General features: G+C 43.2%; 1 protein-coding gene across 2 annotated transcripts in view; it reads left to right on the top strand.

Moving 5' to 3' along the window:
- Positions 1 to 389: 389 nt before the first annotated feature.
- The window catches only part of znf462 (zinc finger protein 462), a 38431-nt gene continuing 24468 nt past the window's right edge, over positions 390 to 14352 (top strand). For both annotated transcript variants that reach the window (XM_079755827.1, XM_079755826.1), the window contains exons 1-2: positions 390 to 529; positions 13675 to 13931. In XM_079755827.1, the coding sequence (XP_079611953.1) occupies positions 13715 to 13931 (217 nt within the window). In that variant the 5' untranslated portion in view covers positions 390 to 529; positions 13675 to 13714. The remainder of the gene's footprint in view (positions 530 to 13674; positions 13932 to 14352) is intronic.

The raw sequence follows: 14352 nt of genomic DNA, 5'->3' as shown, positions 1-14352 counted from the left end.
GTCTGTCTCAATCTATCTATCTGTATGTCTGCAGGTCTGAACCGTAGATGTTTGCCCCGAGCATCATCCACTATGAACTGTGGATAACCCCATGACGCGGCAGACATATGGAAAGCCTACATAAAATTCTCAGCACCCTGGATATTTATCCGACTGCAGACTGAGCCGCTGAAAAAAAGTGGGTTCGTCGGTTAATGTGACTTCAGTGTTATGAAGGATGAGCTTCTCGGGCGTACTAGACGTTGTCCATCCCGGTGATGCTACCTCGTTTCATCGTAAACTCTTGTGCACCCTCTGGTGCTTGCTAGTCTCCCAAACTTCTTTGTGTAGCTGCCTGCTTTGCAGATTGTCTTCCTTGTCTGTGTGGTTGCTCATTATTCAGAGACAGACGGATCTCAGGTCATCTGCAGCTGCAGCAAAGGAGAAGCAGGAAAGATGGCGATCATCCATTAGACCGACCGGGCACCACACGCATGAAATACGAGGACAACTTTTTGGAAGATCGCTCGAGGAGGAGAAGATTGTACCTGTGAGTTTTTCTACTGTATTTCCAATTTCGACCAAGGTTTCTAAGCTGGGCTTCCGTGGTCTACGAGAACGTCGTTTATGGTAGATCATGGAATATAATGACCTGGAAAGAAAGCGTATCCCCTTTCTTCTTTAGTTCAGGACCAGCGGACTTGCAGGAGAGGGACTCGGGGAGGAATAACCGGGCTGGCACCCATGTAGTCAAAGTCAAGTGGTTCTCCTCGCTTCACAATAATATTCTAACCAACCTATACTGCTTCCTGCTATGTTGCCCGTCGGTTTGAGGTCCAAGTGACACCACAAGGAAATGGACACAGTGGGTTAGAGGTTGACTTTTATGTTTCAGCTCGCCAGTGTTGTGCTATCGCTCTCCCTCATGTCTTATCAGGGGGGGGGTGGAATTAGCGTCGCGTCTCCTCGGCTGGTTCAATGTGTGTGTGTATAGAGGGCTAGCTTCATGGAGAGGCCATTGCACGGGATTGTACTTCGCTTCTCTCAACCCACCAGCCTCAGCCAGTCGCCGAGGGAGCTGAGCCTCCATTAGCGACACATTGTAGCTGGCATAGCCGCCGGTCCACGGCCAGTCACTCACCGTTGGGGAAAAGCCGTGATGTCCACCTCCCGGCGGCTCTCAGTACATTAAAAAACACACTGTCTGATCTGGGATGGGGCTTTGAGATGTTTCTCCAACGTTTGGAAAGTGATATCTTTTGAGAACGTTTTGGGAATTGAATTCAGCCGGAGTTTGGCGGTGCGGTGGTGGGCTCCTGACCATTGTTGTGGACGCGTGCGGCTGTCAGTGGTCTGGAGTCAGGTATGTCACCGTGGAGCTCCACCATAAAATGGAGGAAGGCAGATGAGACTCCCTAGGAGAGCACCGTAGGAGCGAGGCGGGCAGGATCCTCCACGACAGGACAAAGGTTGCCAGCCCTTTCCCCGGCACCTAAAAGCACCATTTATTTGAGTGTTTGCTCTGTGTTTTTACAAAGTTGATCTGCCCATGGTGGCAGAGCTGAACTCTGGAAAGTGACGTTAGATAACATGTCGAGGCTGTGTGGAATAAAAGTCAAGGTTAAGTTTAATGCTTTGGATTTATTTTTTGCGTATAGCGGGTATTTTCGTATTGATTATTTGGTATTGCTTTACTAACAACCTTTAGCTATTGTGAAACACATAGGCACGTGGAGGAGCTTGGTGTTTCAGTGCTGAATGTGCAGCGGTTGGAGCCTGCTGATGGTTAATGTTCTACAAAGTGGTCCCAACGCTGGGCCCAGAGTCGAAACATCTCGCAGAAACTCTCCTTTTGAGAAGTTGAGACAATTCCCTCGTTTTAGGTCTACTTTCCGTTTCGTCCATAATCACAGTTTATTTTTATTTTTTTTACAATTTATTTTGTAAACTATTTTTTTCTTTCTTTCTAACTTTTTTATTGTTCGATGACAGTTGACCCCTTTCTCCTTTTTTTCCATAAAAAACTCTCCACTCCCCAACACCTGTTCTTGTATTATGTTTAGTGGTGTCTTGTATTGGTTGAGGACCAGTTAAAGAGAAAGGTGGTGTGTCTGTGTGTCTCTGTGTGTGTGTCTGTGTGTATTTGTGTGAGCGCACTTGCCCGGCTGTGCTGTGCTCTGCGGTTTGCCTGGCCACTGTGTGTGTGTGTGTGTGTGTGTGTGTGTGTGTGTGTGTGTGTGTGTGAAATCCTGCTGACAAGGAGCCTGTGCTTGACACGGTGTGCTGCGACAACACAGAGGGCTGAGAAGAGCAATCAAAATGGTGGCCGTGCTCCTTCTCCCTGGTGTGGCAGGGCAAACAGGTTCTCCAGAAGGCGCTTTTCTGCTGTCCTCAACACATCTCTCTCTCTCTCTCTCTCTCTCTCTCTCTCTCTCTCTCTCTCTCTCTCTCTCTCTCTCTCTCAGAGACTAAAGTAACATTGATCACTCTGCTGATAGATGCTCAGCAAATGAGCCAAAGCTAATCTCATGTTTGGCTTGTTTGTCTAGTGTTTTTTTTTTAGGAGTAATGTCTCAGCACGTGGATTATCTGTGCATGCATGGTGGTTCTCACATGAGTTTTATCTGAGCAAATTTGGTTGCCAACTTTAGCTTGGGTTGTTACGATAAACTGCTTGAATGTCATGGATAGGGTAAGTAGTGTAACTGGTTGGTTGAACTTTTCATCCCGGCCATTGAAGTGATAACCTTGTTGAATGTTATGCTGAAGCTATCATTGTTATTATTGACTTCATGGAACAACTCTTCAAATTGCTTTTTCAGACAGAGTTGAGTGAGTCACTCAGGTATCACCTCAGCCAAGGGCATCATGTTTTGTGTTACTTCAATGTAAATCATTTGAATGGACAAACATTTGTTTGGTACTAGTGGTACTACATAGTAGTTTACAGCATTCATTGTCAGTCGCTACAATATCTGTTACTCTATTAGTCTACTGCTACTTGGTTACTATGCCGATGTAAACGCCATAAGCTTTACGCTTACGATATTCCAGGGTATGTCCAAAAACTAAGACAGAAGCGATCGATTCTTACCGAGGTCTACTCCTATAAGACGCAATAGGTATTCAACAAGAGAGGTTTTTGTCGTTCTTTGAATGGTGGAAAGAAGTACTCATGTAGCTCATCACTCTCACAGTTCCTTCGCTCTCTTTCTCCCTCTCTTCTCTTTTCCACACACACATACACTACGATGATGCAGCCTTCTTTCTCTACCTGAGGCACTGAAGGAGGAGGCTGGAGAGTGAGAGAGGCGCATACAAAAGGCAATTGAAATGCTCCACCGAGTGCTTTTTCGTGACATGATGCATTGCTTGTGAGATGCGGCCTGGCCCTATCGCTACAGTAGTAAGTGGCCAGGAACTCGCTGGCCCCATTCACCCCCCCCATGTCTCTTCTCATTAAAGGACATCATAACCATGCTAGCTTCTCTGGCGTTATAAGTGACCTGCTGTATGCACCGTAGTAATAATAATAAGTTAATTTTCATACTAAACTATAAAAACAACTTCTTTATTTTTTAACGGTCTGGTCTCATTTTATTGCCTTATGGTAACAAGGTATAAAGACCTAAGATGCGGTTGGGAATTTTATGGCTTTGAATTAAACCAGGAAGTGGCGTTTTGTTTCTGTTGTCTGTTGCCATGTTACACCACGGTTACACCACTGGTTAACTGCCACTTCAATGCTTAAGGGCTTAAACCTCTCGATTATATGCTATGCCCAATAGGAAATGTTAAGCAAGAACAGGTACTTTGATTCTCTCCTGACATTAAGTTGCATTCCCTTCCTCATTTAACACCAAATAACAGTAAATAAACCCAGGCTTGAGCTTGCCATGGTGGAAAAAAACACTGAATTCTTTGGAGACGCCCGTTCCTTGGCCAATGTGCTAACCAGTGGACACAAGGCCTTCATTGAGCCGAAACAGGAGTGGTCTTGTGGAAGGGATCCACTCACGCAGCCTACGAAGCAACAGAGCTGTCCAAGGACGATTAAATATTTAAGAGCTCAGAAAGGAGGTCTCGGTGGTAAGTTAATATCGATGGCTCTCTCGTCTTCCCTTCTCCGCAACTTGTAAACTTACCTCCAGCAGTTTGGTTTTTAGGTGCACCTGGAGATAAAATAAATATCTTCTTTAACTCATTGAGAATATAGTCATGAAGTTGTTGTACAATGATTCTGTACATCACTCCATGGTCCCTCTATCTTTTGGCCAGTATGAAGACCACTCACCATTTTGACCAGTTAGTAACCCCACCCACCCCTTGTAACTTTGGCAACAGTTGAAAGCACGGCATCGGCGGGTTTTTCTGGCAGTTCCCTGTTGAAGGCTGACTCTAACCCTGCCTAGTGTCCTCGGTGTCGTATCTTGTTGAGCTTTGGATGTTCTTCATTAAGTTGGTCTTGCTAGACACTAAAATAAACATTTTTCAATTGTAAAACAAAGCAAACATTTAAATTATTTTTGACTCGCTATTTAAGGAGATATTTAAAAGCTTATAGCACGTCCAACAATTAATTGTATTTTGTGGCTCTTTGGCTGAAGTTACATTTCACTAATTTGAATAATTGATGTTAATGTACTTAACCAAGCAACAATGAAAAATAACCTATAGTTGTTTCTCATAACGAAGCAATCATGTATATTTTTTCCATCGAGACAAATATAAGAACAAAACAGCCATGACTTGTGTGACAAAGAATTTGCACAAGGAAACAACAGGTTCTTGAACTCCAGGAAATGGTTTCCTAGGAGAGATGCTCTACAGGACCGCACGGAATGTATGCTTTCCTGGAGGGATTGTCCTTGTGGAAAAACACTTCCTGGTTTCACTCCAAGATCTGTCCTTGGACATCCTTCAGCTGTCAATTTATCCAATGCCCTCCGCCTTGTCCATGAACTGCACTGGGATACTGCATGACGGATATTCCAGCTACAACTTGAGAGGAAATGTGATGGGAGGGAAAGGCACTAATTCAGAAGACCCCAGACATGAATTGCACTTAAATTGGGGATAGATGGGTTAATAATAATATTTCTTTGATGGTGACATGACTCAGACTATAATAAATATACTGATGGCATGTGACTTTTTATTTGGCACCATGTAAAACACAGCTGGTTGACTTCGCTTCTTCATGTTTAGGCCTAGTAGGGATATGTGACTGAGTGGTCTTTCTCAGTCCATATTTGGAGCTTTGATCCTCAGATATCTCCATGGTGTTATCTGAAACCAGTAGATAGGCCATCGATGACTTTGCGCTGAAGAAGACAGTCCACTTCTCACATTTTTTCCGCCCAGTTTATTTCCTGAAAGCCACGGTGACTGGCGGCTACAGGAACCAATAGGAGGGGGAAGCAGAAGAAGCAGCCTGGTCAGGTCTGTGTGGTTTTAAAGCTAAACACTACCATCTGTGAAACAAGATAGCAGAACAAGCAGCAGACGCAATCCCCCTCTGCTGAGCCGGACGGTCTGGGACCTTGAGGAGCACAAAATGGTGGACGGCCAGCAGGCCACTGATACTGCTGTGTGTGAGTGGCCGTGTCTCAGTGGTCACATTGTGGCTGCTGTATGAAATGGACTCCTCAGAGTGAAGCCTTGGCCAAGCCTCTGCCTTGATATAGAAGATAATGCTGTCAGCGCCGAGAGAGATAGAGAGAGATAGAGAGAGACAGAGAGAGAGAGAGAGGCCGATTGAGCCGGCCTTTGCTAGAACAGGTTTAGATGTCACCCTCCGGTGAACTCTGTCCATGCATGTTTATCTACTTCCACCTTTTATCCAGCGTGAAAAGCTTAGCATCCTGTGTTTTTGGCTGTCATGTCGGAGTGGACTTCTTGTTAAGTTTCAGCTGCTTGCTGCGTCAAACTGTTACAAATGTTGGGAAAATATTAACTGCAAGAGTGCTTCATGGTGGTGTGTGAGTGTTATCGTTGGCATAGTAATGGAAAGGTAGAAGGTCTTCTTTCCATCTAGTATTCTCCATCTAACCTTTACCATCCAGAGACTTAAGCTCAGGGATTTACCTACCCATTTATGTTGTTGCTTTGAACACCGATTTTTACTCTCAAGGTCACATCATTGGGAAAAAAAAAAGAAAAGGCAGCACAACCACTTACCTTTTCAGAAGCTTCTTAAGGGAAAAGGTAAATGTGGGCCGGCCAAGAGCTCCACGCAAACCAAGGCCCTTCCTTTTTTATATGAATGTATGAATCTTGTGGAGTTCTTTTCTCACCATGACAACATGAAGACATGTTGAATCGGGAGCAGGAGAGGAGTACGGTGTGCGTGATGTGTGTGTCCAGTGTTTCTGTGATGCCAAAGTTTGCTGTTTTCTGGCTTCAGGGAAACTAAGGCTGCTCTCCCAGCCAGGGTACAAGTACCTCCGGTGATTACAGCTGCTTGGTTTTTATATTAGGTTGTTTTCTTTTTTGTTCCATTTTTAAAAACTGAAACGTGGGATCAGCTTTGTCTGTTGGATGGAGCACCGAGACATCTTAGGTTTGTAAATAATAGCGGCTATGAAGAGAAGAGTGATATCATTGGTGATATTAAGTATTAAAGGCTGGCTGGCTGGCTGGTGGGTGATGTCAGGTAACCATCTGTCGGAGAGAGAGAGACAGACAGAGAGACACAGAGAGAGGCAGAGAGAGGGGGAGAGGGAGAGGATGACAGAAGCACTGTCTAACCTTGAAGTATGGAGCTCCCAGACATGAAACAGCAAATTACCATATTTTCTTAGGATTAGCATAGTATTGCAGATAGAGGAACTAGGCACATCTCTCTATCTTCTCTTTCTATCTCTGTCTCTTCCTCTCTGTCTATGTCGCTCTTAGTATCTCTCTCTCCCTCTCTCTCTCTCTCGTTCTTTTGAAGTTTGACTTTTGCTGCCAGTATCAAATTCCTTGATACTTCAGCTTTGCTCTTACATGAAGGTTCTGTGTTAATGTTCAGAGATGAAATACGTTCAAAGATGCATTTTATTTTCAAGGACAATGCCGTCAACATTGCTAATGCCACATTTAAGGGCTAGAGCTTTAGTTTACTTTCTGACACCTGGTAAGCATTGTCGGAGGAATATTGGTTCCCAAGCGTTCCTCCGGCTCTTAAGCTATTCCTTGTTTGTTCACTGCAAATTCTTTTTCATCTTTTTTTTGTTTGCCCTGTGTCATCTTTCTAGTGAGGTCAACAGGCAGAAAACGAATGGCATGCTGGATCACAGTGTCTCGTAGCCCAAGTCTCTGGTCTTCACCATTGTTCTTGGCCAATGAACTCGGATGAACCGTGTCCCTCCATACTCTGCACTGCTATGTTTCACTTCAAATATGTTCTGTGGCAAAATGCTTTACTACAGCGTAATGGAATGGAATGGAAGGAGCAAATGAAGGAAGAACCAACAGACAATTAATAGAATTAGATGTATCCCAAACCAATGTTGTTCAGAAGACTAGGTTAGGAAATGCTTCGGAGAATCTGGGAAATATTGTTATTGACTAGCCACAGGCTGTTTTCTTCGAGGTGAGCAGTTGAAACATACAGTTGGTAGGCTAGTAGCAATGCTTCATGCAAAGGCTGTTGAGAAGGTAAATGAATGTATTTTTTATGTAGTTATTCCTAATCTTTGACTGTTCCTTGTTCGCAGTATTACTCTTTGACTCAATGACTGGATGATATGGGGAACATAGATGTAGCCCATCACTTTGTAATTGTACCAGGGGATGAATGTTGCTAATAACGCACGGATGTCTTAAACATTTAAGACACTACAGTTCAATTATTTTATAGATTCAGTCTGCCTTTGTGTGTGTGTGCGTGTGTGTGTGTGTGTGTGTGTGTGTGTACGTTTCACATTGTGTACCGTGCACACGTCTTGGACCTGGGCTTCCTCATATTCATAATAAACACTTTCAGATATAAGAGTAGGTTCACAGATGAAAAAACTGAAAATGTGTTTTCTTACACGTTGTTGATTTGGCATCATGAGGCAGAAAGCGTATGAAATCATTTGATACTATAAACGTACAGCTCTGCTATTGCTAGTAACTTGTTCTAGCATCATGATAGCATATTAAAACTATGGGGCCAGGTCAACGACACACATACTAGAGTGTGTATTAGGATACGGACCCTTACGAAACACTTTTGATCATAAACTACTTTCTAACTTATGTTGCATATCACAATAACCAATGTTGAAATATCACCCGCATCGGCGTTTAACATGTGCTGATGAGGATGATCCTGTATTCTTCATATTACTATCGTTATTAATATCGTATTTTGTATTTCTCTATGGTTGCCTCTCATTCATTCCTTCATGTCATTACCGCTGATTTTTATTCCATCAAGGCAGAATGGAGGAATGTTATGACAAAGTGTTTCTACTGAGAACTATTGATTTCTCACCTCTCCCCTGAATGGGAGTGTTCCATTGATTGGCCAGGTGCGATCGATGCCTCATCTCTGCGTATTCAGACTTTGTCAAATGAGCATGGATCTCACGGGTCATGTGATCATGTGTCATTAAAAGATGGAGCTGCTCCCTGGGCTGTTCTGATGACAGAGTGGAAGGGGGAGGAGCCGATGAGGTCATCGTCCATCGCATTCTTATCAACCTAGCGATGACGGGATGATGGAATGGATCTGTGTTGATGAAACACTATTCATATGCAGTGTTTGGCCATTCAGGACTTTTTCTCCAAAGCAACATACAGTGATTCTTATGTATTAATTCTGTGGTACATATCATGATCGAGTAGCTTCCTGAAGGACACCTTCAGGCTAGACTGAACTTTTGGGATCAAACCAAGAGCGTTTTGGCTCAGAGTCAAACACCCTAAACACTTATGGTAAACACATGTCATCTCCATTAGACTTCTAAAACAACGACACGAATACTAATGTTATCATAACGGTGTCATAATGCTGCTTCGTGGGAGTCTATTTAACAAATGAGTGACCAGGTAAAGACTCTAGGCCAGGGGTTGGCAACCCTAGGCACGCGTGCCACCACTTGCACGGGGCAGCATAATCATTGGCCAAAGGTCAATTTTTTTTATTATTATTATTAAAAAAATTCACAGCACAATGCGGCAGCATAATCACTGCTACCATTTTTTTTTCTGCACTTTATTCTGTTTTGGGCATTTCCTCCCAGTGCAAATATGTTTAAATCAGTTACAGAAAGCAGTGTACATGTCTCAAAGATATTGATGTGGATGGTTCCAACATTCTCATATATTCTCGTTTTTTACATTTCTCATAGTGCAAATATGTTTTGGAATGAGTTTCTGAATGTTTCTGATATGTAATTATAATTTGTAAGCCCATGTTGCAAATATAACAACCCAAAAAACATTTAAAAAGTTGATGCATGATTGTGGACTATATGGAAATAGTACAATTCCAGGTCTTCTGGAAATGTTTTTGGTCGCTGTGTCATAATTCAGCTTAATTTTTAATATATTATTGCTTAAGACACACTCATTAATGAGAAAATGTCAAACTGGCACTGCATGTTGAAAAGGTTGCTGACCCCTGCTGACTCAAACAGATCCACTCTGAAATATGGGTCCACTTCAAGTTGTACTCATTGCTTCCTGTGTTGGTTGATCAGTCTTGATAGTACTTCACCATTCTCCCATTTTGGTGGTTTTCGTTTGGTTCGTGGTGATAGGCTGTTTTGTGTTAGCCCAACATGGCATTGTCAGATAAAAACAAACTTAGCTGCCGTGTTGTTTTTGGATGAAGATTTTACAATAGTTAGCCATGGTGTCAGCACACATGGAAATAAAGGATTTTTACAGTTTCATGGAGACACTGGTTCACTAATCCAGGGCAGTGTTTCATCTTGCTAAAATGAATTCCTAATTCATGTGGAATAGCCTGCAAGGCTTCTCGCTGGCTTACTTCATGTATAAATACTGACCTAGGGTAATACGCTGTATGTTGCCTGAGGCTACATTTGCCAAACATCTCGCCAAGCTGTTGTTAACAACTCCCCATTAAAGTAGATATTAGGACGAACATAGAATAAACTAATGATGAATTCCACTGTTCTATAGCGTGATAGAAGTTGATTAAAGGGGTGTTTACGGTCAGTGGTAAGATGCTGATCTAGTATATCAGGTTCTCTGGTGTTGCCTTCAAGGGTATATGCAGCTGCCAACCTGATCTCCACCTTCTCTATCTTCTCTTTATGCGGGAGGCCAAATTCAACGTTAATCTGGTGATGTAACCTTGTTTTCCCCCACCTTTGCAATACAATGAGATCCTTCTTGGCCTTTGTGTCCCTCTGCCACTCCCTGTATCTTCTCTAAAGGTTTTCCTAGGGCCTCTCTAGAAGGTAAATTATTTAACGCTATCTCAAAGCCTTTAGGTCAGACTTTCCAATCATACTCATGCTTCCGAGATGCATTGAGATAATTATTTTGTAATAATTTCTGAAGTTGTACACATCTCCATAGCCCTTGGCTAAATGAAGAAGATAGCATTGTGGCTGCAATCAATAGTCAATAATATTATCCTTGGTAACATAATTTGCCTGGGCTTGTCGGTTACACATACGTGTTTTGATCTTGGAACAATTTTGGTGTGTGCAACGCAACAGTATCCACCAATCATCCTCCCTCCTTCACCCTCCCTCCAACTCCCCCTCCCAAGGCAGGAGATGCTGGAAGCAAACCCGACGGTTAAGGACAAAAACCTCTGTACGTCTAATCAGCTTAATGCTGGCTTATTCTAAGGCCTCTCGTTCAGACAGAGCAGCTGCTGCCGACCGGCAGAGCAGAGCAGAGTGGAGGGTGTGACTGCTGGCAGCGCACACCGATGCAGAGAGACCGGTTGGTGATTAACAAATGTCAGTAGACTTTGGAATCTGGGGAGCCGAGACTGGTGGCTTTGTCCTCTCCCTCGCTCCCCCATTGCAGGTCTCCTAGGTGGTTCGTTTTATAGGTCTCTCTCTCTCTCTCTCTCTCTCTCTCTCTCTCTTGTGCTCCCTTTCTCTGTATCCCCCCTTGGCCCATATCTCCTCTCTTAGCTCCACCTGTTCGTGTCTGCTCCTCCTGCAAGGTTGCGAGATGTATTTTGAGCACTGCAAAAAAAAAAGGAGAAGTTCATGCGTGCTTCACATGTTTGGACCCTCTTATGGAACCTACTTGGCAGTTCCTTAAAATAGGTTTTTCTGGTCTTTTCTGCTTCTTAAAGAAACATTGGTGCCGAGGTGTACCACACGTTCCTCCACCACTGCCGTTCTGCACGCTGTGCCATTAAAGAGGACGGTATTGAGACCTTAAGGAGATGAACAACGTGGCCTAGAAAAGGAAAGGTCTAGGTAAAGTGCGATTGGCACGGGCATTATGTGTTTCCTCTGCTGAGCCGTGCAGCCAGAGAGCTTGGGTACAGTACATCTGGCAGATAGATTTTCTTGCCTGCAGCTCTCCAGTGACAGACTGCCTGCCTGTCTGCCCTGTCCGCGAGGGAAGAGGATCAGAACGGTGGATCCATGTTGTGTGCCGCTGCTGGCTGAACACCTAAGCACAGAGCCGGCCTCTAAAATGGCTGCCCTTGAAGCTGGGCTCAGAGGAGGATCTGGAGCGGCTCACTCAGTGGTCGTCTGCGAGAGCCTCTGCCGGAGCAGATGAAAGCAGCCACACAATCTCCACCCATTAACTCTGCAGGCTCCGAGACAAAAGGGCCCTGAAGAAGACAGAGCCTCCTCTTAAGGAATATGATGGTGGAGGCGCTGGAGGGGGGGTCCTTTTCTTGCTGGACAGTGTGGGTTTATTTCCTTCTTTTTTCCTCTCCTACCTTTCTTCTCCGGGATTCCCTTGGTATCCATGTCAAGGAACCCGGCATTAGAGTGCAACTTTGTTCAAAGTAGAGATAAACTGTCCATGGAGTGGGGTGGGGCCCTGTGGTGAGGCTGTAACCCGAGGCGAGGCAACAATGGGGCTCCAGGCTGCTCTGGGGACTCGCTGGCATCTCATGCCGGCCCCTGTGTAACTGACCTCCAGTTAGGAAGTAAGGTCTGGTGGTGGGTGGCCTGGTTACCTTAAATACTACAGTAGTCATTCATGCAAATATTATGAATGATATATAATGAAAAGACTAAATCCTCCGTAATATTATTGGCTAGTTATTTATGATAACCTATTTGGGATGATCTATCAGTTTACCTAAAGATATAATAAGCCAATATTCTATATATATATTTAAAGCCTTTTATATGTTGGAACTACTGTATTGAACTCTATGATCCCTAAATTGGTTTTCCTTAACATGACCCTTTGCAAAAGTGCACAAAAGTGTCTATCAGATGCATCAAGACAAGATTTTGGCTTGTTGAATTCTCCACACACAAAACTTTGCCAGCAAAATGTTATGATGAAGAACATTTCTAGCTGAAGAACGCTTGAGGTGTGCATGAATGGTCATTCTTGTAGAGTGAATAATCCTCTTTTATTCAAGCAAGGTATTACTGTTTTTCTGAAAGATGGTTGTTCAGATTCATGAGCCCCCTTTGGCAAATCGAAAGGAATGTTTAAGAAATAAAATGCTTAGCTTTTAGCACTCTCTTTTTAAATTGGACCCCTTTGAATAGTTCATCAAGCCTGGTCATGAAAAGTTGCTTGTCCTAGAATAGTTTGGACAAGGAATAAAGCTGAAGCGTTTTATATATTTATTTATCTTACTTGATAAAGAGACTTTTCTTTGCTCATCATCATTTGTTATGTCATGTGTTTCATCTACGAATATGGCTGTATTCCCATTGATGTTTGGGCCTTACGTTTATTTGGGCCTTTGTTTGGTTATGCCAGTGATTAGGACACCTAAGACCCCCTTCATTGAGATGATTTGGCTACCAACTTGGATCTTGGACTAAGGTTATTAGTTAATATGCTCATCACAACAAACCAATTAGGATTTTCAGGCTCACATACAATTTCATTAGTAAAATAATAACCAGGAATTTGTCTTCATACATTGCTTACATTAAAAGTGACAACAATAACATGATGAAAGGGCAATGAAGCCATAGTGTTATCATCTCATCTTTTTCTTATTTTCCTGTCTTGTCTCTCTCTCTCTCTCTCTCTCTGCTTTTTCATTCAATCTTCTTCTTTGAGAGCAGGGTTATTAATAAAGTCTGACAGAGGAGTCAGTATGTTTTGCCAAACATTAGGATGTGGAGCTGGCTTTCCAGCTGGTCGCTTATCCAAAGGTTACAGAACTGAAACACACCAAGCATTAATCCCTCTTAGTTGTCATTTGTTTTACAGATGATGATGATGATGATGTTACACTTCCACAAAAATAGAATCTCACCATTCTGAATAAAGGAACATCAGCAACACTTGGGAGGCAGATCTTAAAATCAACTTTAATTTGAAATACATTTTAATAATAGAATCATCTGTGGTACCAAATCCATCGGACCAATACTTAGTCCCTGTTGCCATCAAAAAAGGAGATGCTATTCCTATATGGACACATACACCTGTTCAGGTGTATTGACAGGTGTACAATTTATGATATAAGACTTAGAATCAATCATTTCCAGTTACCTTCCTGCCATTAGCCACATTAAATTATCTTAATTCCCAAAACTAACCCAAATCTCCTTTCTCTTCTAGGTTTCCCTGATTTTCCAGGGAGTGCCCCCTCCCCGTAACCATGGAGGTCCTGCAGTGTGATGGCTGCGACTTCCATGCAGAATCGTACGATGACCTGAAGATCCACATCCAGGAGGTACACACAGCCTTCCTGCAGCCCGCCGACGCTGACGAGTCTGAGTCTCCGAAAGACGACGACGAGGAAGAGGTTCCTGACGATGAGGAGGACGACCGAGAATCTTATGACAAGCATTCCTCGTCTTCTCTACCTGGAATGAGTATGATGACTACATTATATTATAAGTGATAGATGATTACTGTATTATACGGAACCCGTAAAGGGACATAGGGTAAGACTTTTTTTTTTAATGTTTCTCGTGCGCACGAGAAAATATATTGTGCGCACGAGAAAGTATCTCGTGAGCACGAGAAAGTATCGTACGCATATCACTGGCAGTGTCACTGGCACACACACACACACACAAGCACACACGCACCCACACACACACACACACACACACACTGCCACTGATATGCGTTCGATACTTTCTCGTGCTCACAAGATACTTTCTGGTGCGCACCAGATACTTTCTCGTGCTCAAGAGAAACGTTAACAATTTTTTTTTCATGTACCTTTACGGGTTCCGTAGTATTATGTCTGAGTGATGAAATAAAAAATATTATTTTTGTGGATGACTT

The sequence above is a fragment of the Pollachius pollachius genome (assembly GCF_949987615.1).
Source record: "Pollachius pollachius genome assembly, chromosome: 18".
In the NCBI taxonomy this organism is placed as follows: domain Eukaryota; kingdom Metazoa; phylum Chordata; class Actinopteri; order Gadiformes; family Gadidae; genus Pollachius; species Pollachius pollachius.
Note: the sequence above shows the minus strand (reverse complement) of the source record. Positions and strands in the feature narration are given on the sequence as shown.